This window comes from Oncorhynchus mykiss, chromosome 14, assembly GCF_013265735.2.
Source record: "Oncorhynchus mykiss isolate Arlee chromosome 14, USDA_OmykA_1.1, whole genome shotgun sequence".
NCBI lineage: Eukaryota > Metazoa > Chordata > Actinopteri > Salmoniformes > Salmonidae > Oncorhynchus > Oncorhynchus mykiss.
Genome location: NC_048578.1, coordinates 17,385,406 through 17,413,120, shown reverse-complemented (window position 1 = coordinate 17,413,120; position 27,715 = coordinate 17,385,406). Strand labels below are relative to the sequence as shown.

At 43.2% G+C, this 27,715-nt stretch overlaps 3 protein-coding genes across 5 annotated transcripts; 2 read left to right on the top strand and 1 right to left on the bottom strand.

The window, feature by feature from the left end:
- Positions 1–17: 17 nt before the first annotated feature.
- neil3 (nei-like DNA glycosylase 3) lies at positions 18–6,069 on the bottom strand. Of its 2 annotated transcripts, XM_036943053.1 has the most exons (11): positions 5,832–6,069; positions 5,605–5,714; positions 5,324–5,458; positions 2,994–3,207; positions 2,649–2,723; positions 2,341–2,507; positions 2,130–2,183; positions 1,771–1,940; positions 1,074–1,500; positions 533–713; positions 18–388 (listed from the first exon to the last, which is right to left on the bottom strand). In XM_036943053.1, the coding sequence occupies exons 1-11, from the start codon at positions 5,937–5,939 to the stop codon at positions 206–208; spliced, it is 1,824 nt and encodes a 607-aa protein (XP_036798948.1). In that variant the 5' UTR covers positions 5,940–6,069; the 3' UTR covers positions 18–205. The 2 variants fall into 2 exon arrangements, with proteins under 2 accessions (XP_036798948.1, XP_021417072.2); XM_021561397.2 differs by lacking the exon at positions 2,130–2,183 and having other exon boundaries at positions 5,832–6,067.
- A 7,771-nt stretch (positions 6,070–13,840) lies between these two features.
- Positions 13,841–17,450, top strand: asb5a (ankyrin repeat and SOCS box containing 5a). 2 transcript variants are annotated; one of them, XM_021561396.2, is made up of 7 exons: positions 13,841–14,002; positions 14,387–14,466; positions 14,551–14,658; positions 14,879–15,029; positions 15,780–15,914; positions 16,239–16,430; positions 16,686–17,450. In XM_021561396.2, the coding sequence occupies exons 1-7, from the start codon at positions 13,954–13,956 to the stop codon at positions 16,811–16,813; spliced, it is 843 nt and encodes a 280-aa protein (XP_021417071.2). In that variant the 5' UTR covers positions 13,841–13,953; the 3' UTR covers positions 16,814–17,450. The 2 variants fall into 2 exon arrangements, with proteins under 2 accessions (XP_021417071.2, XP_021417070.2); XM_021561395.2 differs by having other exon boundaries at positions 13,880–14,297.
- A 146-nt stretch (positions 17,451–17,596) lies between these two features.
- On the top strand, positions 17,597–22,712 carry spata4 (spermatogenesis associated 4). Its single transcript, NM_001124526.2, is given in 6 exon segments — positions 17,597–17,911; positions 20,249–20,378; positions 20,662–20,780; positions 21,927–22,147; positions 22,326–22,439; positions 22,536–22,712. Coding segments are annotated over 6 exon segments (780 nt in total). The 5' UTR covers positions 17,597–17,810; the 3' UTR covers positions 22,631–22,712.
- Positions 22,713–27,715: the final 5,003 nt, after the last annotated feature.

Here is a 27,715-nt window from a genome sequence, read left to right as displayed (position 1 = left end):
GACAGCCATGGTTTATATTGAAAGCGATCAATTATTTATTTAATGACAGTGATGGATTTTAATATTATAACAAGGGTGAAGCTTAAGAACTTAAGTGATACATTGATTAATTAAAACATTTTACACTAAAATGGATCAATAGCAGTACAAAAAGCAGTGATGTTCAAAACAGTTCTTGTCTTTGTATCTTGCCCCTTTCCTCTCATCAGCAACCAGGAAGGATGGAGATTCCTGGACCATTTTCTGCCCACTGGAAGAAATCACACTGCTTGCCCTTTGGAAAACTGCATACGTAAAAGTTGCGGCCGTTGTTTGGTCCTAGTTTGAGTACAGTCCTCATCAGGCAGCGTTTTGCATGGTTACAGAATGGAAAGTGTGTATCAGCCCACTAAGGACATAAGAGAGAATACAGTCATTCTGAGGCACCAGTTTTTCCTGGTCAGTCTGTCTTCCATGTCTGTAAATCAGGATGTACAAACACATATCTACTTTTGCTAATGGACATGTAGACCAATTCCACCATAATTCTTACCTCAAAAAATTTGCACTGTGTCTCCCTGGGGAGCGAGCAGGTGTAGAACTGTCTTCCTTTGTTGTCCCCCTGCTTGGTGACCAATCGGAGCACACTGGGCCGCCCATGGGACACACAGCAAGGGTTGCTGGGAGGGGACTGGGTCTGTGTACTTCCACTTGGTGCATTGTTTTGAGGGGGACTGACAGGTGGAGAAAAGTATTCTTGTTAGATAAATGGTATAACATTCACTGTCAAAGGATCAGCTGTTAATTTAAATTGAGTATGTTTAATTATCGCTACACTTGATAACATCTTTGAATTTAAACCATTCCACATGCATTAGCTGGCATACAACAGTTTCTGTGAACATTTTATTCAGCACACTGACCTACATTCTGGGCTCACTGAGCGGAGCAACACGTACAGTATGGTCACTAATCAACTATTCTGTAAAGTACAGAGAGCAGGAGGCTTTTCCATCCCAGTTACCCACACAAAAGTCAAACTACCTTGTTATAATATTTTACTTATGAATACGAAAGCACCACCATTCACTCACCTCAAATTATGGTGGGTTCCGTTTTGAGGTTTGTTACTGACAGAAAAGGGACTGTGATCAATTCTCATTTTCTTGTGCGGCTGACTGTAGGAGACCATTGTTGATTCCCCTTTGGAGAGCTCCCCGCTTTTGTCCTGCCAGCCACCAGAGGCATAATTTGGACTACTTCTTTTTCCCTGGCAGACATTGTGTTTACTTAAACCTCTTGCTGTGGAATTTAACTGACTGTTGGTGGAGGATAGAGGAAGGGGAGAGTTGACGCGGCTCGCCTTTGGGCTGAGGTCGGTGAACATCAGGGTGGTGTTCCCGAATGCGGCCCTGCGGTTGACTTTCAGGCCCTCTTGTGGTTTGGAGAAGGCATTGCAGGGGTACTTGATCAGATCTCTGGTGAAGGGTGAACTCTCGGGGCTGGCATTGTCTTTGGGGACTGTGGAGGGGACGAGGACAGTGGGAAAACTGTTTCTTTTATTCAACAATATCAGATTCACATTCTATTCTGTTAGTTTAGAGCTGGATTTTTGGCCTGAAGGGTAGGGTAACTAAATTGAGATTCAACATTGAGAATGCTTTATTAGTCCAGGAGGAGGCTCATTCTGGGTCAAGAAACCTGCACACACACATAAAACCAGACTTAAATGTGATTATAATTGGTTTGACACAACCACATTCGTCCATATAAGAGTAGTTGAATACTCACGCTCAGGCCTAGGGGTCAGGCAGGCATCACAGGCCTTGCTCATAGGCTGGTTGATCAGAGTGCAGAGTTGACAGGCCCACTCCTCTTCCTCCCTCTTGGCCACATGATCGTTGCTCCCCATGCTGCCTTGGTAAGCCCAGCCAACTAACGTGTTCCTGGTTGGGAGCTTGCTAAATAAGAGGAAGTATAAAGGAAGACGAGTTAAATGTGAGTCGCAAATACATTGAATTCTGTTCCACCAGTACTTTTTACATTCAGATTGTACTATATATGCAAAATTCACCTACAAGATGCATAGGTTTAAAAAATATATATATATGCAAGCTTCATTTTTACAAATAAAAAACTAACATTTTTACCTGTTTACCCCTGTGAATCTTGGATTTCTCTCCAGCTGACCTGCTATCATGCAGCTTGATTCAAGCAACGTTTGAGCCCACCGCAGGTGGCCAATGATCAGAACCAATGTTAAATTGTATGCCAGCACATGTGGGGAAAATTCAGAGGTGTCGGGGTCCAAGGCTTTCATCCCAACTCATTTCTAGTTTAATTCAGATCCTGTGACTTTACCTCACGTTAACCTCACTTGGGTCCCCAGTCTGGCAGCGGTTGCAGAAGTACGTCATCCTTCCGTTGTCCCCGAGGCGACAGACGGTGACGGCCCCATTGCACTGACCACACTGAGGCCGTTTGTAGACCTTGTAGTGTTTGTTGAGAGCGGAGCCTGTCTTGCGGCACTGAAGGAAACAGAAGTGAAACAAAAGGGACATGGCTGATGAATACACGGTCTTTACACTACTGTAAAGCATCTTCATTCAATTAAGAGGTCATTTAGCACATAGGATATTGCTTTCATTACATTGCTAAGTGTAGTCTACCTTGTAAAATAGGAGGGTGAAATCTCGTGTCATTTTCACAAGATGGTGGAGCTGGGTATCTGTGAGTTGATTGACCTGAAAGATTTGGAAAATTGTGTCCATGCCATTGACTTGGTTCCATTCTAATTAGCATTTTAGCTAATCTTAACCATTTAGCAAATTATAGCAATGCAATACACTACTCAGTCACCACAGTGCTGAATAAACTCATCCAAAGTCACTTACTGAATGGATTCCCTGTAGTTTGTAATGCATGCTAAATAGCCTAGAGGCAATCCAAAACATGACTGGACCTTGCTCATTATGTATAGGTATCGAAAATGATGGTGTATCAGCTTTACCCACTTTAACAGAAGGGTGAAGACCGGAGTCAAACAGGGCTTCGTTCTTAATGATGTTTCCCACTCCTGGTAGGACGGCCTGGTCTAGGAGTACGTCACACAGCATCCTGTAGCTCTGCCTCCTCATAGTCTCCTCCGCGTGGGAGAAGCTGAATTTACAGGAGCAAACATCCAGACTCTCCATAGCTCTCACTCTCTGTTCACAGTCCTCCGTCAGTCTGCAACAGAGATGTGGACTCAAGTCTGACTCGAGACTCGACTTGATATAAAATAACTTGAAACTTGACTTGGACCCTCAAGACTCGGGACTCGACTTTGACTTGAGGTTGATAATTTGAAATTAATATGGCCAGGTTGAGGCACAGAGTCTACATGCAGCCAGAGAGTTGCAACACCGTCCCTTCAAAAAAAAACTGCAACAAATTGGCTAGTAAACCGCACACACTGGACCAGCAAACTGTCAATCGACACAGATCGGCAAGCTAGTGAACAGATTGCTGATTGGCTGTACAGTTATAGGATCGGGTACAGTGCAAACGTCAAATTGTCTTGACAAGATTGCCATAATAAATATGCAGCCCCCCAAAAATGTGTTGATCAAGAATATTAACTGTTGGCCTCCTGAGTGGCGCAGTGGTCTAAAGCACTGCATCGCAGTGCCACTAGAGATCCTGGTTCGAGTCCAGGCTCTGTCACAGCCGGCCGCGACTGGAAGACTCATGGGGTGGCGCACAATTGTCCCAGCGTCGTCCAGATTAGGGGAGGGTTTGGCCGGCAGGGATGTTCTTGTCCCATCGCGCAGTAGCGGCTCCTGTGGCGGGTCGGGCTCAATGCACACTGACACAGTCGCCAGGTGCATGGTGTTTCCTCCGACACATTGGTGCGGCTGGCTTCCGGGTTAAGTGAGCAGTGTGTCAAGAAGTAGTGCGGCTTGGCTGCGTTTCAGAGGACACATGGCTCTCGACCTTCGCCTCTCCCGAGTCCGTACGGGAGTTGCAGCGATGGGACAGGAACTACCAATTGGATACCGCAAAATTGAGGAGAAAAAGGGGTATAAAAAAGAAATATTAATGGTTTACTTTGCAAGTTCACCAGGAATTGGCAACAATTACTAGCACAGGCCTACTGGTCTTTTGGTATGTAACAATCGCTTGAAATTGATAATCAACTTATGAAGCTTGCATTTGGAATTGTTAGCATTAATTATTACTATTGAGAAGACGCACAATAGGCAAGGCTCTTCACTTGCACTCTCCACACTCCTGCCAGTGGAGTGCTTTCCCCCCCGTTGAAATATTGGCTTTCACACGTTTAAAATGACCTATGCATTTTAAACATCTCTTTATAGTGCGTGCACATGACAGTTTGCAAGACTCATGATGTAGAAGTTCTGTTTATTTGATTCAATGTATGGTTTCCTTTGTTCATATTTCCCAGAGTTATGTCAGAGTTCCGTGTGTCTGTGTCCTATGTCTTTGTCATTTTTGTTGTGCGTAATCGGAGCGCACGTGTCTCAGTGTGCATAGAAATAGGCTATGTGGCCTGAGCTCAATGCTTTGGAAAAGTATTGTTCCATGGATCCATGGTGTTGAAAGATCATTAAGTATGATTAAGACAAAAGTACCAATGTAACAATGGGATGTGGAAATCATATTGTAAAACAAGTTTATTGGTTGTAATTATCAATTGAAAAATTGTTTGGTCCTGGGGGCCAAGTGCTTATATTATGTAGGCCTGTTTCAGCTCCTGTTAGACAGATTCGATTTGGTGTCTCAAGGGGAGGCAGTACAGCCTTGCCCTCTACCTGTGTACATTAAGATAGGAGAGGTTTAGCCTGATATAGAGGCTATTTCTTTTGGGCTATTGCCCATGTATATTTGGTCAATCTACTTGTATATTTTGCATGATATGGTGCTCTCATCATTAGATCACCTAGACCTGTAAATAAATCAACACTCTTTCTGGTAGCCTCAAAAAATAGACAGATGCATAGATTTTTTTTTCTTGACATGAAAACTTGTGACTCAACTTGCTGTTAGAATGCACAACTTGGATTTGACCCGATCTACTTGGGACTCAATTTGAGACTGATATTTTGACTTGAGACCTTGTAACTCAAATAATAGTGACTTGCCTCCCCTCCCCTCCCGTCTGCAATCGTGTGTGTGTGTGTGTGTGTGTGTGTGTGTAGAGAACACCATTTCATGTTAGAATGATTACAATCAAAGGCTGAATTGGAACTATAGGTTGATGCCAGGAGTGGAAGGGTAGTACCTTGATGCCTGCTGCAAGTGCAGGCTTTTGTTCCAGCCCAGTGTGAATTATCCCCCATACCTGATTTCCACAGTAGAGTCAAAGAAGGAGACTGTGTCATTGGTCAGGTGGATCTCCAGCACAGGGGGTGATCCCTTTCTGCTTTTGATGTCAGTGGGGTTGATTCGCATAGAGCCATCCATACCAAAGTGGACTCTGCCATTAGAAGAGAGATAATGACAAATGTAAACAGTTCAGAAATGCATTTTACATGGGTGGTATGTTACACATTTAATACCCGAATTGAATCAGTTGATTCCTAACAATAAAATGACATCACCCCCATAATAGCAGCTAGCTACCTCAGAGCTCTTTGGCCAAAGTACATGAAGAGTTCCTTTCCAAGGGTCTCAACTCCTGTGTATTGACAGCCCATGAATATTTGGAAGGAGATCGTATTGGTGGCATTCCTCTGCAAAAAATAACGTTCGTTACAATCACCTAAAGTTAGCTAGCTACAACAGCAGAGATATAACTGGTAACGTTACTGTAACTAGCTACTGTTAGCTAACTAACAATAGTAACTTACTTGTGTGTTTGTCGTCAAGCTTCCCCTGAATTCTTTCACCTTCTGTCCTCTTTGGACCTTCGAGCGGATCTTTTCTCCATTCAATGTGCATCCTGGACCCTCAACCATTTTATCTTGGTATCTAAAGTTATTGTTGCAAACTATTTGCTAAAAAACATACAACAAGAAGCTGTGCGTACTAAATTTTTACAAAACCAAAACATCCGGATTCCCGCCATATGATTTCATCTATGGTATGAAGGCGGTCGTAAAACAAGGGTTGGAGGTGCATGCCGCCACCTACTGTACGGTTGGTAAACGATAGAAAAAATATTATTTGTATAAAAACCAGCATACAAAATACAAAAATAGACATATTAAAACCCACCCCACTCCTTCAGTCACATTCTTACACAGGCTCAGGGGCCTGTGAGGGAGGAACACTCTTTGACAGGATTTCTTTCAATGTCTAACTGTAAACTCACTGACTCCCAAAAAGCATTCTGCTGCACTCATAATGATTTCAATTTGTGCGGTGCAGTTTATACCATTGCAATAAATGCTACAATGTCCAGCTTTTTGACATTGAATTTTAACATGGTCACATGATTAAAACGTGCATTAAAGTTACTCAATTTTCACCCCGCCATAATGCCATAGAAGAAGAAGAAGAAGATTTAAATCACAGATGGCACAATGAACCAGATATGTCACCGGATGTATAAGTACGAAGCATCCAGTTGGTGTTTCCACTCACTACCAAATATGGTGATGAGAGGAAGCCCAGTAACCGGATGAGGGAGAAGACGGAGCGAGATGATTAAGGCCAACTATCAACAAATTTGATCTCCATACAGTTTTGTGTTTCCAAAAATAGTTTCTGTAACAAACAGAGTGGACTGTATTTTGTAGACCATTGGAAATGACATGCTCTGATCAATCTTGGGTTAGTTATAAAAATATTTGTTTAAATGTGCACATTGTACATTCCTGGATGTCCTATGAGATGCATGGGATCCATCCAGTCATTGATGTAGCAAGATGCACTGTAGCTTGTAGTAGAGAGTAATGTCTTTGCCAGCGAAAACTTTACTTTGAATACAAGTATTCCCTAAAAGGAAAAACAGGTATGTCTTTCAATAACTACCAAATTAATTCATTCTTAGCTTGAAATTATAATTGTTTTATTCAGAAATGTTTACAATCAAATAGGAACATTTTACATACAAAACAACACTTGAATCAATAAACAGAACAAGCAACTAGAAAAAGCATGAATATATCTCTCAACCAGCTTCATGAGGTAGTCACCTGGAATGCATTTCAATTAACAGGTGTGCCTTGTTAAAAGTTAATAAGGATCCTCATCTTTTTTTCAATTTTCGCCTAAAATGACATACCCAAATCTAACTGCCTATAGCTCAGGACCTGACGCAAGAGTATGCATATTTTTGATACCATTTGAAAGGAAACAGTTTGAAGTTTGTGGAAAATGTGAAATGAATGTAGGAGAATATAACACATTCGATATGGTAAAAGATAATACAAAGAAAAAACAAACCTTTTTTAACTTATTTTTGTACCATCATATTCGAAATGCAAGAGAAAGGCCATAATGTTTTATTCCAGCCCAGGTGAAATGTATACTTTGGCCACTAGATGGTAGCAGTGTTGTAGACAGATTCAAAGAAAGATTGAATTTCTGTTCAAAATTCTATATGAAGACTGCCCAAATGTGCCTAATTGGTTTATTAATAACTTTTCAAGTTCATAACTGTGCACTCTCCTCAAACAATAGCATGATATTATTTCACTGTAATAGCTACTGTAAATTGGACAGTGCAGTTAGATTAAAAACAATGTAACCTTTCTGCCAATATCAGATATGTCTTTGTCCTGGGAAATGTTCTTGTTATTTACAACGTCATGCTAATCACATTAGCGCAATTTAGCTCTACCGTTGTGAGGGTGGGACACCGATCTGTAGAGATGGGTGGAATTTCTTTCCTTCTTAATATATTTGAGCCAATCAGTTGTGTTTGGACAAGGTATGGGTGGTATACAGAATATAGCCCTATTTGGTAAAATACAGAGTTCGTATTATGGCAAGAACAGCTCAAATAGGCAAAGAGAAACGACAGTCAATCATTACTTTAAGACATGAAGGTCAGTCAATACGGAACATTTCAAGAAGTTTGAAAGTTTCTTCAAGTGCAGTTGCAAAAACCATCAAGTGCTATGACCAAACTGGCTCTCATGAGGACAGCCACAATAAAGGAAGACCCAGAGTTACCTATGCTGCAGAGGATAAGTTCTTTAAAGTTACCAGCATCACAAATTGCAGCCCAGATAAATGCATCACAGAGTTCAAGTAACAGACACATCTCAACATCAACTGATCAGAGGAGACTGCATGAATTAGGACTTCATGGTCGAATTGCTGCAAATAAACTTTATTTCCTTTCTAATCGACCTGGCTGGGGTATCCTGGAAGGATATTGATCTCATCCCGTCAGTAGAGGATGCCTGGATATTTGTTTTAAATGCCTTCCTAACCATCTTAAATAAACATGCCCCATTCAAGAAATTTAGAACCAGGAACAGATATAGCCCTTGGTTCTCCCCAGACCTGACTGCCCTTAACCAACACAAAAACATCATATGGCGTTCTGCATTAGCATCGAACAGCCCCGGTGATATGCAGCTGTTCAGGGAAGCTAGAAACCATTATACACAGGCAGTTAGAAAAGCTAAGGCTAGCTTTTTCAAGCAGAAATTTGCTTCCTGCAACACTAACTCAAAAAAGTTCTGGGACACTGTAAAGTCCATGGAGAATAAGAACACCTCCTCCCAGCTACCCACTGCAATGAAGATAGGAAACACTGTCACCACTGATAAATCCACCATAATTGAGAATTTCAATAAGCATTTTTCTACTCGCCCAAGCCTTCTCCATTTCTCCTTCTCCCAAATCCGTTCAGCTGATGTTCTGAAAGAGCTGCAAAATCTGGACCCCTACAAATCAGCCGGGCTAGACAATCTGGACCCTTTCTTTCTAAAATTATCTGCCGAAATTTTTGCCACCCCTATTACTAGCCTGTTCAACCTCTATTTCGTGTCGTCTAAGATTCCCAAAGATTGGAAAGCAGCTGCGGTCATCCCCCTCTTCAAAGGGGGGGACACACTTGACCCAAACTGCTACAGACCTATATCTATCCTACCATGCCTTTCTAAGGTCTTCGAATGCCAAGTCAACAAACAGATTACCGACCATTTCGAATCTCACCATACCTTCTCTGCTATGCAATCTGGTTTCAGAGCTGGTCATGGGTGCACCTCAGCCACGCTCAAGGTCCTAAACGATATCTTAACTGCCATCGATAAGAAACATTACTGTGCAGCCGTATTCATTGATCTGGCCAAGGCTTTCGACCCTGTCAATCACCACATCCTCATCGGCAGACTCGACAGCCTTGGTTTCTCAAATGATTGCCTCGCCTGGTTCACCAACTACTTCTCTGATAGAGTTCATTGTGTCAAATCGGAGGGTCTGCTGTCCGGACCTCTGGCAGTCTCTATGGGGGTGCCACAGGGTTCAATTCTTGGACCGACTCTCTTCTCTGTATACATCAATGAGGTCGCTCTTGCTGCTGGTGAGTCTCTGATCCATTTCTACGCAGACAACACCATTCTGTATACTTCTGGCCCTTCTCTGGACACTGTGTTAACAACCCTCCAGGCAAGCTTCAATGCCATACAACTCTCCTTCCGTGGCCTCCAATTGCTCTTAAATACAAGTAAAACTAAATGCATGCTCTTCACCTGCCCGCCTGTCCAACATCACTACTCTGGACGGCTCTGACTTAGAATACGTGGACAGCTACAAATACTTAGGTGTCTGGTTAGACTGTAAACTCTCCTTCCAGACCCATATCAAACATCTCCAATCCAAAGTTAAATCTAGAATTGGCTTCCTATTTCGCAACAAAGCATCCTTCACTCCTGCTGCCAAACATACCCTTGTAAAACTGACCATCCTACCAATCCTCGACTTTGGCGATGTCATTTACAAAATAGCCTCCAATACCCTACTCAACAAATTGGATGCAGTCTATCACAGTGCAATCTGTTTTGTCACCAAAGCCCCATATACTACCCACCATTGCGACCTGTACGCTCTCGTTGGCTGGCCCTCGCTTCATACTCGTCGCCAAACCCACTGGCTCCATGTCATCTACAAGACCCTGCTAGGTAAAGTCCCCCCTTATCTCAGCTCGCTGGTCACCATAGCATCTCCCACCTGTAGCACACGCTCCAGCAGGTATATATCTCTAGTCACCCCCAAAACCAATTCTTTCTTTGGCCTCCTCACCTTCCAGTTCTCTGCTGCCAATGACTGGAACGAACTACAAAAATCTCTGAAACTGGAAACACTTATCTCCCTCACTAGCTTTAAGCACCAACTGTCAGAGCAGCTCACAGATTACTGCACCTGTACATAGCCCACCTATAATTTAGCTCAAACAACTACCTCTTTCCCTACTGTATTTAAATTATTTATTTATTTTGCTCCTTTGCACCCCATTATTTGTATTTCTACTTTGCACATTCTTCCATTGCAAATCTACCATTCCAGTGTTTTACTTGCTATATTGTATTTACTTTGCCACCATGGCCTTTTTTTGCCTTTACCTCCCTTATCTCACCTCATTTGCTCACATCGTATATAGACTTGTTTATACTGTATTTTTGACTGTATGTTTGTTTTACTCCATGTGTAACTCTGTGTCGTTGTATGTGTCGAACTGCTTTGCTTTATCTTGGCCAGGTCGCAATTGTAAATGAGAACGTGTTCTCAACTTGCCTACCTGGTTAAATAAAGGTGAAATAAAATAAAAAAATAAAAACCACTACTAAAGGACATCAATAAGAAGAAGAGACTTGCTTGGGCCAAGAAACATGTGCAATGGACATTAGACAGGTGGAAATCTGTCCTTAAGTCTGATGAATCCAAATTTGAGATATTTGGTTCCAACCACCATGTCTTTGCGAGACGCAGAGTAGTTGAATGGATGATCTCTGCATGTATGATTCCCACCGTGTAGCATGGAGTAGGAGGTGTGAGGGTGTGGGGGTGCTTTGCTGGTGACACTGTCAGTGATTTATTTATAATTCAAGGCACACTTAACCAGCATGGCTACCACAGCATTCTGCATTGATATGCCATCCCATCTGGCTTGCACTTAATGGGACTATCATTTGTTTTTCAACAGGACAATGACCCAACACATTTCCAGGATGTGTAAGGGCTATTTGACCAAGAAGGAGAGTGATGGAGTGCTGCATAAGATGACCTCCACAATAACTCAACCCAATTGAGATGGTTTTGGATGAGTTGGACCGCAGGGTGAAGGATAAGCAGCCAACAAGTGTTCAGCACATGTGGGAAGTCCTTCAAGACTGTTGGAAAAGCATTCCAGGTGAAGCTGGTTAAGAGAATGCCAAGAGTGTGCAAAGCTGTCATCAAGGCAAAAGGTGGCTACTTTGAAGAATATAAAATATATTTTGATTTGTTTACCACTTTTTTGGTTTCTACATGATTCCATAGTTTTGATGACTTCACTATTATTCTACAATCTAGAAAATAGTAAAAATAAAGAAAATCAAAACCCTTGAATGAGTAGGTGTGTCCAAACTTTTGACTGGTACTATAAATATAAATGCAGGAAAAAAAGAAACGTCCTCTCACTGTCAAGTGCGTTTAATTTCAGAAAACTTAACGTGTAAATATTTGTATGAACATGACAAGACTCAACAACTGAGACATAAACGGAACAAGTTCCACAGACATGTGACTAACAGAAATCGAATAATGTGTCCCTGAACAAAGGGGTGGTCAAAATCAAAAGCAACAGCCAGTATCTGGTGTGGCCAGCAGCTGCATTACGTACTGCAGTGCATCTCTTCCTCATGGACTGCCACAGATTTCCCAGTTCTTGTGAGATGTTACCCCACTCTTCCACCAAGGCACCTGCAAGTTCCCGGACATTTCCGGGGGGAATGGTCCTAGCCCTCAGCCTCTGATCCAACAGGTCCCAGACGTGCTCAATGAGATTGAGATCCGAGCTCTTCGCTGGCCATGGCAGAACTCTGACATTCCTGTCTTGCAGGAAATCACGCACAGAACGAGTAGAATGGCTGGTGGCATTGTCAGGCTGGAGGGTCAGGTCAGGATGAGCCTGCAGGAAGGGTACCACATGAGGGAGGAGGATGTCTTCCCTGTAATACACAGCGTTGAGATTGCCTGCAATGACAACAGGCTCAGTCTGATGATGCTGTGACACACCGTCCCAGACCACGATGGACCCTCCACCTCCAAATGTATCTCGCACAAGAGTACAGGCCTCAGTGTAACGCTCATTCCTTCAACAATAAACGCAAATCCGACCATCACCCCTGGTGAGACAAAACTGCGACTTGTCAGTGAAGAGCACTTTTTGCCAGTCCTGTCTGGTCCAGTGACGATGGGTTTGTGCCCATAGGCGACGTTGTTGCTGGTGATGTCTGTTGAGGACCTGCATTACATTAGGCCTACAAGCCATCAGTTCAGCCTCTCTCAGCCTATTGCGGACAGTCTGAGCACTGATAGAGGGATTGTGCGTTCCTGGTGTAACTCGGGCAGTTGTTGTTGCCATCCTGTACCTGTCCCGCAGGTACAAAAAAATGCAATACGTTTATTTTTCCATATAAGTTGAAATTGGCTTGGTTAAAGCTTGAACGTTTGAACACAGAGTTTGTTGTACTGTCTTTTGTTCGAACCTTCCACATCCAAGAAATGTTTGCCCACCCTTGAGCCCCTGGGAATACGTGTGAATTCAAATACTAGGATTGCTCTACTACCGCCAGATGGCGCTATTTTTCCTTATGTCGATTGATGACAAACGATGGCAGCTGGGCTAATACTAGGAAAGCTATTTTGATAAAGAATCATGTCCAAACAAACATTGCAGAAAACAAGGTAAATCAAAACATTATACAGTCATGTTTGATGGCAATTTGTTGATTGTTGTTGGACTACATGGCTGATTCAGCCAGGCTGAAAATAACTAAAGAGAATGGAATGAAATACTGGCAAAATCTCCAACCTTCCCAACGAATAGTGGAACTATACTGTTCTCTGCTGCATTTAACCTACAACATTTATGATACTACCCTGACATGCCTTTAACCAACTCTCTCTCACTCCTTTGTATCAATAATGCTTTAATAGGTCAGAGATGCTGAAATGGGCACTTTGTCTTATTCATATACAGTTGGAAGCTTCACTTTATTGTTGGCATTTTCCTTGTTCCTGGATTAAAAATGCACTCACTGGGGTTGGGTTAAATGCAGAAGACACAATGGTGCAACTGACTAAGTATCTCATTTCCTTCCTTGTAACTTGATTCTGGACAATGCTCAGATTTACTAGATGAATTTAGCACCTAACGTGCCTTGGAACCAGTAGTGGACACTGATTACATGATGATATTGACTGTGCTGAAACTTCCATCATTGAAATGACACTCCACTACACCACAATGAGAATTCAACTATTTTAACACAGGCACAGAAGTTCAGTGAGGACCACTTGAGGGGTGGCATATGATCCCCTCAGTATAGCAGAGCCTGTTCAAAAGAGGGGGCAATATGACAGCGAATCCTTTCGCGTTGCTCCATTATTCCAATGTTTACCTCACCGTAAACATTTCCCTCACCATACTACTGGCTCTGATTTTGGTCAAGGACACAGTGAGTACCCATATCTCTCTACTGTATTAGTCTATTGTCACAACAACAACAAAAATATTATCACAATAAGGATTATTTATAATTTGGCTACTGTGAATAATGCATATACTCACTTTGTTGACCTGAACATGCAAAGTAGCTGAAACATAATAACTGTGTATACGGTACATACCGGTCAGGCTCATTTCTACCCTAAACTATTAATAGAACGGCCCACCCCCCTTGCCCTAGTTTTCATTCCTGACTGACTGTGGTCTGTAGGCAGACTTGCAGACCAAAACAGCACTTAAGCTTCCCAGTGTCAGTGACAGACAGTGTGCCAACATGCTTGGCGCATGGAAAGGGAGCACCAATGCAGCAAACAGCAACACAAAATCGAATCTTGTTGTGCGTTATTAAAGGTCAGTGATGTAGTTTACACTAGTTTTCCCAGAACATGTTATGTTTCTGATTTAGTGTCTTGGTCTTCCATTAATACATCAAGTAGGTTAGGCTAGTTCAAGAGAAAATAGATTTGACGGTTATTGCCAATGGAGACATATTGGCTCACCCTCAATTGGACAACATGGATCCTTAGTACTCTACCTTATATGAAGTGAAATAGAATAGAAGTGTCATAGATCAGTGATATGGAGAAAGGTAACAATGATGATGCAGTCTGGAATGCATCTGGTGCTATTCTGGATATTGACCCAGGTGTGTGTGTGCCCTGTGAAATGGAATCATTCATCAAAACTGTGAGAAGGTGAGCTGTTGTATGTGACAAGCATTTGTGTTTGCTGCAGGGTCCTGGGCAGACCGCTCACCCTTACATGATGCTGCATGCCAAGGTCGTCTCTTAGCTCTGAGGAATCTCATTTTACAGGTGAGCCAAAGGTAATCCAATTCAGTTTGCACCCACTGCTTACCTTCTGCAATGTACTATGGTTGTGTTCTGCTGCTCCCACAGGGCCACAATGTAAATGTAGTCACTATAGACCATGTGAGTCCTCTGCACGTGGCCTGCCTTGGAGACCATGTAGCATGTGCCAGAGCTCTGATCGCTGCAGGAGCCAATGTGAGTCAATGGAGAAGATCCGTTAATAATCAAGAAAACCTTCTTTTTTTTTTAACATGAAACAGTAATAATTTGTACTAAATAATACATTTAAGAAATAGCTTAATAAAGCTTTTGTAAAATACATCTTGTTCTCTGTTATTTGTTATTTTTTCTCTGCCCCAAAATGGTGCTGCGTTATTCAGCTGAACGGTCAGAGTTAACATGAGACTCTGTGCAGGTGAACGTCACCACCATTGATGGGGTGACTCCTCTTTTCAACGCGTGCTCAGTGGGCAGTGTATCATGTGCAGAGGTCCTCCTGGAGAACGGGGCCAAACCCCAGGCTCTGGTATTTCAGCCCTCGCCCATTCACCAAGCCAGCAGTAAAGGTATGCTCAGTACCCTTATCACTCCAACATCCTTATCTTAATTAATCTAGTATGAACCCAATGATGTGTATAAAGCCTGGATGAATGACAAGGGCTGCTGTATTGAAGCCACCGCACAGCCACCTTGGTAATACTCCTCTATTGTAAAAAAATATTTTAATGTCTAAATTAGTTTATTCTATTAGACACTTAATGCATACTTTAAATTATATTATGTGAGCTAAACACATATACATATATATATATATTTTTTTAAATATACATATAAACATTTTCATTTTTTCTGTGAGTACTAATGTTACTGCCCCACTACAAAAAAATACTTAAATACATGTTATCTTGTTCTTGAAACATTTCATTGAAATACTGTTGAATTCCATTTATTCCTGTGAGGTGTACCAATATGGCGGCCGGTGGCTTTAAAGCCTCTCATTGGCTAATACTTAGCATCAGCAATCCATGGTTTATTTACATCATTGGTATGAACCTTCAAGTGTACTTCACTGACCATTTGGGCTGTATGCTAACTTGGGATTGAGGCAAATACATAAATCTTAAAAATCTGAATCAAAATATCACAAATCAGAGTACAGTTTTTGAGATACACAAACATAATTCAAGTCAGAGTATGTCCCATGGTGCTTAGAGGAATCCTCATATTCGGGTACAGAAATAATTAGCTAAAACACCAACCACAATAATTGGAAAGCTGACAGTAATGACTTCCATGTATGTGCCTACGGTCGGTAGGCAACAGTGGGTGTGTGGAGACTCTAATCAGATGGGGAGCCGACGTGGACTTTGACATTCCTCACCTGGGAACGCCCCTCTACACCGCCTGTGTCTCTCAGGAGATAGAATGTGTCCAGAGGCTGCTGAGGGAAGGTGAGGCACGTGCACATCTGCTCTGTCAAATCACCATAGCCAGGTATGATGAGAGGAGGAGAACTAGTGGTAAGATTATTACTGTCTCCCCAAGTGGTGAAATGTATTGTACCTGTATAGCACTCTCACTATGGCCACATCCACCACTAATGCTGTAGTAGCTCAGAGCATCTTCCCATTTCTACTAATATGTTTAACCCACCTGGATAAAAGTCCAAATCCATCATGTTATGACATCGATAAAGTACTTCTTTCCTGTAACTGAATGACATAGGACTATTAAATGTGTGTTATATCCATACCTTGGTTTACGCCTCCACACAGGAGCAAATGTACAGAAAGGTAGATATATGGAGTCTCCCTTACACGCTGCCGCTGAGAAGGACTGCACTGCCATTGTTAAGCTGTTGTTGGACTTTGGGGCAGATATCCATGCCAGGAACATTGAGTTCCAGAGACCTGTGGAGGCTGCTCCCCCCAGCAGCCTGACAGAGGGGTTTCTACTGGTCTATGAGGGTAAGTTCTATAGGCCTATTCACAGTCATCCTTAGAAATCAGTGAATTCCTATAGCCAAAGTATCGTAGTGTTATTGGTTAATCACCCAAGTCAAACTAGCTGTCCTATGTTTATGTATGTAGATGTTTAAAACTAAACCATCATTGTCAGAAATAGAATATCACGTGTTCAAGCAATAGCAAACTAGCCGGGCTGTAGTGGATTTGGTTGAATAGCATGATATGTTTTCCCTTCTCCCTTCCACCTTTCTGCAGCCACGCCCCAACCATTGAGTCAGCTGTGTCGACAGCGTATCCGTGACCGTGTGGGCCGTGACAGGTTTCACCTCATCAACCATCTTCCCCTTCCCAACCCCCTCAGGAACTACCTCCAGTACAGATGAGCTTAGAACGTCACAATCTCAAAGGCTGTGGTGGTGGTGGTGGTGGTGGCATCTTCCTGGTGTCAGTCATTCATGTGAACTCAACAGCCTGCAAGGATAGAAGGAGCACTACTTGCACTTGAAGCAATGAAATACATGCTTGATTTAGCCTATACCAGATTTTAGTATGGTTCACAAGAAACTGCTAAAATTTGGGGTTGGAGCAATGACCAGCAATCATGGTTTGCTATGAACATTTTCAAGGGAGAGTTTCATTTAAATCCAGAGCTGGACTGTTTAAAGGCACTTAGAAAATGTGTTCCTCATCAATATTTTGCAGCAGGTGTATAAATTAATCTGTAGCTGGCTCATATGCTCATACAATAACACAATTTAAAGTGCTTTCATATTATGGAAAATGCATTTAATTTGGATTGTTATATTAACATGGTTTATCACGTTATATATTTTAGATTAGACCTGTGCATCTGCAAAACTTAAAATTCACCAAAATCTTTACCATTATCATTGAGAACACTACTCCTACATTCATATCCTCAAAAAATATAGATATAAACTTGCTTGCTTGATGTGTTTTATGTGTGATCTTATTGACTGAGCTGCTTGCTATTATTTTATTAAAACGTTTTGAATTCCACGTTTTTGCAAGTCTTTCAAAGGCAAGCAGCTCTCTTCAGTGTGCGCAACATGTTCTATTTCCAGTGGGTGGCAACAATGTACCTTCCCGCGATACGTTCACCTTTCCAGGAGAAAGAAGAAGTAAGGCCGTTGCTATGGAACTGTTGATAAACATGTCAAATGTGCCATATGAGCTAGTAAGCTCGTTAGCTTAGCTAGTTCGTTTACCACAAATGTTCTATAAGACACAGTGTTATATAGCAACAACTTAACGAAATACTGAACCAGAAAAGTTAGACCAATAGTAACTTATCTTATCATTTTGTAAGCGTGTGTGGCTGGTTCATAGACGCTAGCTGAATTAACATTACAGCTGACAATGGCTTACGCACAGCCTCCCAAAAAGACAGGACTGCCACGAGAAGTTCTGAAGTGGCTCCAAAGCCTGGATTTGTCATTTTCTCCAAAGAATATGCGCAGGTAAGTGTACATTAGCAAATTGCAAAGCGTGTATATGTGAAATATAACTTGAGAGTTGGTCTATCTAACCAAGTAACCTTAAGGGGACAGTCGGGTAAGTTGAGCTACCTTTGTTTCAAGGAAACAATACACAAGATATATAATTTGACCAAATATTGAGGAAGTGTCAATTTTCATGTAGTCTGTGAAGGAATAAACCACATGGAAAAAGTGGTAAGCAAGTTAGGTAAACAAATGTATATATTTTGAATTGGGTTAGAGGTTTCATGATGCTTGTATCTAAACCAAAGTAGATCCTTTTAAGATTGTTCTATTGGGGTCTCTATAAGCTTTAATATGACGTTCTACACCTAGCTTGAAAGTGCATCTTGTAGTTGTGTTGGCTATAGTCAACATTTTTGCATTGGGGTAAGTTGAGCTAATGGCTATGTGGTAAATTTATCCAAATGTGAAGTTGAACAAATTTAAGTGTTTTCTTCCCAGGCATATAGCAAGGCATGAGGTAAAAAAAAACAAAGCATGTGTTAAAAGATCCTTATAATTATCAAAAGACAAAAAAGCGATTGTTATTGTGTTTGGGAAATAAAAATAGACATGGTTTCAAAAAGGTAACTATAGTGGTAATATTCCAGTCAGTACAGACATTTGGAGGCAGCTTAATTTACCCTGTACAGGGGCTCAACATACCCCAAACCCAGGATAAGTTGTGCCAAGACACCGCTTTTTTTGGATAAGCAATGTTTTCCAATCTGTAATGTTTACAGGAATTCTGATTATTTCCATAATGAATATACAGTGCATTCAGAAAGTATTTAGACCCCTTGACTTTTTCCACATGTTATGTTAGCCTGATTCTACAATGGATTTTTTTAAAAATCTCATCAATCTACAGTTACAGTATGTATATCTTTTTTTAGCGCCATTTACATAAGTATTCAGACCCTTTACTCAGTACTTGGTTGAAGCACCTTTGGCAGCGATTACAGCCTTGAGTCTTCTTGGGTATGACGCTACCAGCATGGCACACCTGTATTTGGGGAGTTTCTCCCATTCTTCTCCGTAGATCCTCTCAAGCTCTGTCAGGTTGGGTGGAGAGTGTCACTGCACAGATATTTTCAGGTCTCTCCAGAGATGTTCATTTGGGTTCAAGTCCGGGCTCTGGCTGGGCCACTCAAAGACATTAAGAGACTTGTCCCGAAGCCAGTCCTGCGTTGTCTTGGCTGTGTGCTTTGGGTTGTTGTCCTGTTGGAAGGTGAACCTTCACCCCAGTCTGAGGTCCTGAGCGCTCTGGGGTAGGTTTTCATCAAGGCTCTCTCTGTACTTTGTCCCGTTCATCATTCCTCGATCCTGACTTGTCTCCCAGTTCCTGCCGCTGAAAAACAGCCCCACAGCATGATGCTGCCACCACCATGCTTCACCGTAGGGATGGTGCCACGTTTCCTCTAGATGTGATGCTTGGTATTGAGGCAAAATAGTTCATTCTTGGTTTCAGAGTCTTTAGGTGCCTTTAGGCAAACTCCAAGCGGGCTGTCATGTGCCTTTTACTGAAGAGTGGCTTTCATCTGGCCACTCTACCATAAATACCTGATTGGTGGAGTGCTGCAGAGATGGTTGTCCTTCATAAGGTTCTCCCATCTACACAGAGGAACTCTGGAGCTCTGTCAGTGACCATCGGGTTCTTGGTCACCTCCCTGACCAAGGCCCTTCTCCCCCAATTGCTCAGTTTGGCCGGGCAGCCAGCTCAAAGAAGAGTCTTAGTGGTTGCAAACTTCTTCCATTTAAAAATGATGGAGGCCACTGTGTTCTTGGTGACCTTCAATGCTGCAGAAATGTTTTTGTACCCTTCCCCAGATCTATGGACAATTTCTTGGACCTCATGGCTGAGTTTTTGCTCTGACATGCATTGTCAACTGTGGGACCTTATATAGACAGGTGTGCCTTTCCAAATCATGTCATATCAAATGCATTTACCACAGGCGGACTCCAATCAAATTGTAGAAACATCTCAAGGATGATAAATGGAAACAGGATAAACTGGAGCTCAATTTCGTATCTCATAGCAAAGGGTATGACTACTTATGTAAATAAGGTATTTCTGTAAAATAATTAAAAATATAAATCTAAAAACCTGTTTTTGCTTTGATATTATGGGGTATTGTAGATTGATGAGGAAAAACATTAATTTAATCAATTTTAGAATAAGGCTGTAGTGTAAATAATGTGGGGGGAAAAGGAAGTAGTCTGAATTATTTCTGAATGCAGTGTAATGAATATAAAAAATGGCTCAACTTATCCCACTCTCCCCTATGTTATGGAGTCACATTTTCCCTTCACCAGGGATTTCTCCAATGGCTACCTTGTGGCAGAGATGTTCTCCTGGTATTATCATGAAGACTTCCCCATGCACTCCTACAACAATGGGACATCACTTCCAACCAAACAGGGCAACTGGGCACAAATAGAGAGGGTAAGAGTTGGAGGGTATGGCCAGGTAGCCTGGTTGTCATCTCTTCTGTTCAGTTATCACATTACACTCCTTAGCTAAACAGACTTGAACCCAGACTAACGGACAGTAACAAAATAGTAGGTGTATGAGTACAAATAAACTGGTGGGTATAATCCTATGTCCACTTGCAAAGTCATCAATGTTTTTGCTGTGAGAAGGCTGTCTTTCTATACTACTGACGTCCTGTATTTTCTTTTGTTTGTCATGTTGAATAATGGAGAATCCATTTCTACTCTCTTATCAGTTTCTAGTGAAACAGAACATCCATCTGCAAAAGGAAGTTCTGGACGGGACCATCCATTGCAAGCCAGGAGCAGCGGAGCTTCTAGTGCAAGAGATTTACACCATCTTAACTAACAGGAGGTGGGACATTTATTTAACCTTTATTTAACTAGGCAAGTCAGTTAAAAACAAATTGTTTTTTACAATGATGGCCAAACCCTAACCCGGATGCTGGGACTCCCAATCACGGCCTGTTATGATACAGCCTGGAATCGAACCAGGGTCTGTAGTGACGCCTCTAGCACTGAGATGCAGTACTTTAGACCGCTGCGCCACTCGGGAGCCTTAGCATGCTCAACCAATTCAAGTCCTCTCCTTTTCATCAATACATTAGGATTACAATAGGCTTTATCAAGAGAGTGAGACAATGGGTTGTCTGTTTTCCAATTGTTACTGAGCCGACTATCCTGGCTAAAATAAATACAATGCATAGACGCTAACTGATCATCAAGTGATTCTCTTCCTTAGCTTTGTGAATCTAGACTGTCTGCTGCACTTACAATATTCACTGGTGAGCATTGTGGTCAGTCTGGTTTAACCAGGCTTTCTTTTACTGCTTTCCAGATCCAGTTCCTCATATTTTTCCATAGAAGCACAAGTATCATACCCCCCCAAAAATGTGTGCGTCTGTAACTTTCTCACTCATTATTATTCATGATTCATTCAGGATTATCCATAATCATGGTAGCATCTCCATTAATGTAGACGTGTTAAGGAACATAATATATTCTTATTTACAATAAAGTGACTCCAAAATGACACTACATTATTTACCAATAATTTCTATTGGGCACAAACTAATCTGAAACACAACCAAAACAAACAGCAAATGCATCTAAGAAGTCGATGGAGTCAGAAGCTTGAATAAATGAATAAAGTGCCTTGTGTGTTATGAATATGGGACCAAATACTTAACTTTTTACTCCTTTAATACACATATCACATAATACACATAATACACTCCTTTAATACACAAGTGAATTTGTCCCAATACTTTTGCTCCCTTAAATGGGGGGACTATGTACAAAAAGCGCTGTTCACCCTATATGGATGAAAATACCTTCAACTTAAAGTTGCCGGTCTGCACTTTAACCTCATTGTCATTGTTTTATTTCAAAACCAAACTTTCATAGTATAAAACCTGAAAGAAGAAGAAATGCTTCACTGTCCCAATAATTATGGAGGGCACTGTAGCTGATAAAACTTATATACTGTATAACTGTCCAGGATCAAAGGGATCCAGGGCAGGGAGATTGACTTCACAGACAGGGACTACCAGGACCAGCTGCCCATGCTAGCTCGGGCCACAGCCTCCAAGGCCATCAAGAACAACCTGCGGCTGACCGAGGTCATAGCCGAGCCCAACATCTCCACCAATCAGAGGAAGGTGCAGGCCATCATCCACATGCACCTGGAGCAGAGGGCGGCCGAGAGAGTCCAGAACCCCAGTGAGTGCACCAACAATCGGGAAAGAGTGGGGTTCTTGGATAGACCATGAGGCTGGTAACATTAGGGTTAGGATTCGACAGGACTATCATGTGATTGTGATTCAATGCTACTGTTATTCAAATACAAATAATGTAATTGAATTGGGATATAAAAAAAAATTGCATTTGTCTCTGGCAGAGCGCTTCAACGTGAAGCCCACCTTGGGAGAACTGGCCGTGAGACTGCCCCCATCTTCTCACCACGGAGATGACAGCTCCGATAGCAACGCCTCAGTACAAAGTGGAACCGCAAGTAAGTCATTCACATAGTTTTTTCACCACCACCAGTTTTACAGTGTCTACACTGTAGTCTCTTTTATCATCACTTACTTTTTCCTCCCTTCTATAGAGTCATGTGAACCATCCATCAGGAGTAAAGCCAGTGTCCATTTCAAGGAGATTGAGGTGCGTCAGATGGACAGACGCTCGCTGATTGCAATTTAAAAGGCCAGGAGATTCAACCGTTTGGTGTGTATTTGTGAGAGATGCCTCTGATACGATACCTCTAATAAAAGTAGCTTTATACCTCTATTTCTGTAATATAAGTACCTCTATACCTTTATTTATCTAATAAAAGTACCTCTATTCCTCTAATGAAAGTACCTCTATACCTCTAATAGAAGTACCTCTATGAACAAATATAAGTACAGCAGTTCTCAATGACTATCATGCAAGATATTACCTTAGGGGTGTTGTTTTACTAGTTATTCACTAGTCCATTAGTTACAGTACTTCAACCATTAGTAGTTGCTCTAAAATTACAATTTCAGGGGGTTACCAGTAGGTGGCGGTGCTGTGTCTGGTTTATAATCATGGGTGAGGCAGGTTGAAAATCAAAGCACGATCAATTGTCGTTTTGATAAATGCATTCTGTATTATAGATCCGTGCTTTTCACAAATGTCTGTTAACATTCCAGTTATTACCTTCACAGCAGTGACTAACAATGGACAATATATTGTCTGCTCATCTCTTCTGCCTGTAAATTCCCTCATTTCAGGTAGGGTCCTTTATACAGTGTTAGGTAATATGCTTGGTGCATCCATCTCAACATCACGTTAATAATGACTAGATTGTTGTGACTGACTGGGTTTGAACCCAGGTCATCTGCACATCACAACTATCTTAGCCAGCTGAGCTAAACCCTAGGTTCCTTTGGGAGTTAACACAAGTCTTCAGGTATCGGACATGGTTAATTACCACCTCTCTCTGCCGTATTACACTGGCTCCATCCAGTTTCAGCTAATGAAGGATGGGAAATTCAATAGCTTTTGTGTGATGAAAGATCCCTAATGTCTTATTTCACCAGCATTAAGATATTGTGCATCATACACCAGATGAAAACCGTAAGTTTTGCACAGCTCATAAAATTCCACCTCTGAGAACTTTACAATGATGTGCAGATCATTTCCTCTTTTCCTTGCACCTGTGATAAGACACAGTAATGCTACCTTTATAATAGAATGAAAGCAGCATTTAGATAAAGGATCCCAAACACACAGCACATGGCCTGCAACATAACCATGCTTCCAATTATCAGGAAGGTATTTTCTTTATACAACTGATTGGAAAAGATCAGAAGCTGATCTGATCTTTTAACTGTCAGGTCTGGTGTCTGGGTACAGTATATTAAATCAAATCAAATGTTATTGGTCACATTGCACTATTGGTTAGAGCCTGTAAGTAAGCATTTCACTGTAAGGTCTACTACACATGTTGTATTCGGCGCACGTGACAAATCAACTTTTGATTTGATTTGACATACACATGGTTAGCAGATGTTAGCAGATGAAATGCTTGTGCTTCTAGTTCTGACCATGCAGTAATATCTAACAAGTAATCTAACAATTTAACAACAACGACCTTATACACACAAGTGTAAAGGAATGAATAAGAATATGTACATATAAATATATGGATGAGCGATGGCCGTGCGGCATATGCAAGATGCAGTAGATGGTATAGAATACAGTATATACATAAGATATGAGTAATGTAGTGTATGTAAACATGATATAAAGTGGCATTGTTTAAAGTGACTAATGATACATTTATTACATCCAATTTTTAATTATTAAAGTGGCTAGAGATTTGAGTCAGTGTGTTGGCAGCAGCCACTCAATGTTAGTGATGGCTGTTGAACAGTGATGGCCTTGAGATAGAAGCTGTTTTTCAGTCTCTCGGTCCCAGCTTTGATGCACCTGTACTGACCTCACCTTCTGGACGATAGCGGGGTGAACAGGCAGTAGCTCGGGTGGTTGTTGTCCTTGATGATCTTTTTGGCCTTCCTGTGACATCGGGTGGTGTAGGTGTCCTGGAGGGCAGGTAGTTTTCCCCCTTGTGATGCGTTGTGTATACCTCACTACCCTCTGGAGAGCCTTACGGTTATGGGCGGAGCAGTTGTCGTACCAGGCGGTGATACAGCCCAATAGGATGCTCTCGATTGTGCATCTGTAAAGGTTTGTGAGTGTTTTCGGTGACAAGCCAAATTTCTTCAGCCTCCTGAGGTTGAAGAGGCGCTGTTGCGCCTTCTTCACCACACTGTCTGTGTGGGTGGACCATTTCATTTTGTCCGTGATGTACGCGCTGAGGAACTTAAACTTTCCACCTTCAATACTGTCCCGTCGATGTGGATATGGGGGTGCTCCCTCTGCTGATTCCTTAAGTCCACGATCATCTCCTTTGTTGACGTTGAGTGTGAGGTTATTTTCCTGACACCACACTCCGAGGGCCCTCACCTCCTCCCTGTAGGCCGTCTCGTCCTTGTTGGTAATCAAGCCTAGCACTGTAGTGTCGTCTGCAAACTTGATGATTGAGTTGGAGGCGTGCATGGCCTCTCAGTCATGGGTGAACAGGGAGTACAGGAGAGGGCTGAGAATGCACCCTTGTGGGGCCCCAGTGTTGAGGATCAGCGGGGTGGAGATGTTGTTTCCTACCCTCATCACCTGGGTGCGGCCCATAAGAAAGTCCAGGACCCAGTTGCAAAGGACGGGTTGAGACCCATGGTCTCGAGCTTAATGACGAGTTTGGAGGGTACTATGGTGTTAAATGCTGAGCTGTAATCGATGAACAGCATTCTTACATAGGTATTCCTCTTGTCCAGATGGGTTAGGGCGGTAATCAAATTGGAGTGGGTATAGGGTGTCAGGTAGGGTGGAGATGATATGATCCTTGACTAGTCTCTCAAAGCACTTCATAATGACGGAAGTGAGTGCTATGGGGCGATAGTTGTTTAGCTCAGTTACCTTAGTTTTCTTGGGAACAGGAACAATGGTGGCCCTCTTGAAGCATGTGGGAACAGCAGACTGGTTTAGGGATTGATTGAATATGTCCATAAACACACCAGCCAGCTGGTCTGCACATTCTCTGAGGACGTGGCTAGGGATGCCATCTGGGCTGGCAGCCTTGTGAGGGTTAACACATTTAAATGTTTTATTCACGTTGGCTGTGGTGAAGCAGAGCCCGCAGGTTTTGGTAGTGGGCCGTGTCAGTGGCACTGTATTGTCCTCAAAGCGAGCAAAGAAGTTGTTTCGTTTGTCTGGGAGCAAGACGTTGGTGTCCGCGATGGGGCTGGTTTTCTTTTTGTAGTCCGAGATTGACTTTAGACCCTGAAACATATGTCTCGTGTGTGAGGCGTTGAATTGCGAATCTACTTTGTCTTTATACTGATGCTTAGCTTGTTTGATTGCCTTGCAGAGGGCATAGCGACACTGTTTGTATTCGGTCTTGTTTCCGGTCGCCTTGCCATGATTAAAAGCAGTGGTTCGCGCTTTCAGTTTTCCACGAATGCTGCCATCAATCCACGGTTTTTGGTTGGGGAAGGTTTAAATAGTCACCGTGGGTACAACATCACCGATGCACTTGCTAATTGTCACGTTCTGACCTTTATTTCCTTTGTTTTGTATTTATTTAGTATGGTCAGGGCGTGAGTTGGGTGGGCAGTCTGTTTGTTTTTCTAGGTTTTGGGTATTTCTATATTTCGGCCTAGTATGGTTCTCAATCAGAGGCAGGTGTCAGTAGTTGTCTCTAATTGAGAATCATACTTAGGTAGCCTGGGTTTCACTGTGTGTTTGTGGGTGATTGTTCCTGTCTCTGTGTTTTGCACAAGATAGGGCTGTTTTTGGTTTTCCACGTTCATTGTTTTGTAGTGTTCGTGTTTATCTTTTTTTTATTAAACATGAATCAATATAACCACGCTGCGTTTTGGTCCGCCTCTACTTCACCACAGGAAAACCCTTACAGAATCACCCACCACAACAGGACCAAGCGGCGTGGTAACGGGCAACAGCGGCGCAAAGAGGAATGGACATGGGACGATGTATTGGATGGCAAGGGTTGCTACACCTGGGAGGAGATCCTGGCGGGAAAGGATCGCCTTCCATGGGAACAGGTGGAGGCAGCTAGGAGAGCAGAGGCAGCCGGAGAGAGGAGCCGGCGATATGAGGGAACACGGCTGGCAAGGAAGCCCGAGAGGCAGCCCCAAAAATGTATTGGGAGGGGGCACACAGGAAGTGTGGCGAAGCCAGGTAGGAGACCTGCGCTAACTTCCTGTGCTTACCGGGGGGCGAGGGAGACTGGGCAGGCACCGTGTTATACTGTGGAGCGCACGGTGTCCCCAGTGCGGGTGCATAGCCCGGTGCGGTACATACCAGCTCCGCGGATCGGCCGGGCTAGAGTGAGCATTGAGCCAAGTGCCATGAAGCCGGCTCTACGTATCTGGTCCCCAGTACGTCTCCTTGGGCCGGCTTACATGGCACCAGCCTTGTGCACGGTGTCCCCGGTTCGCCTGCATAGCCCAGTGCGGGCTATTCCACCTCGCCGCACTGGCAGGGCGACCGGGAGCATTCAACCGGGTAAGGTTGGGCAGGCTCATGCTCCAGTGCGCCTGCACGGTCCGGTCTATCCGTCACCACCTCCACGCACCAGCCCTCCGGTGGCAGCCCCCCGCACCAGGCTGTCTCTCCGGCTCATCCTTACAGGGGCTCCCGCCTGTCCAGCACTGCCGGGGCCTTCCTCCTCTCTAGCGCTGCCGGAGTCTCCCGCCTCTCCGGCGCTGCTAGAGCCTTCCTCCTCTCCAGCGCAGCCGGAGTCTCCCGCCTGTTCGGCGCTACCAGAGCTCCCGCCCCTCAGTCCAGAGGCGCAAGAGCCCCTCATTCCAGAGGCGCCAGAGCTCCTTAGTCCAGCGCTGCCAGAGCCTTCCTCTCCAGCGTTGCCGGAGCTTCCCGTCTGCCCAGCGCCGCCTGACCCGCCCGTCTGCCCAGCGCCGCCTGAGCCGCCCGTCTGCCCAGCGCCGCCTGAGCCGCCCGTCTGCCCAGCGCCGCCTGAGCCGCCCGTCTGCCCAGCGCCGCCTGAGCCGCCCGTCTGCCCAGCGCCGCCTGAGCCACCCGTCTGCGTTTTGGTCCGCCTCTACTTCACCACAGGAAAACCCTTACACTAATAAACTCGCTCACCGAATCAGCGTATCAATGTTGTTGTCTGATGCTATCCGGAACATATCCCAGGACATGTGATCGAAGCAATTTTTAAGCGTG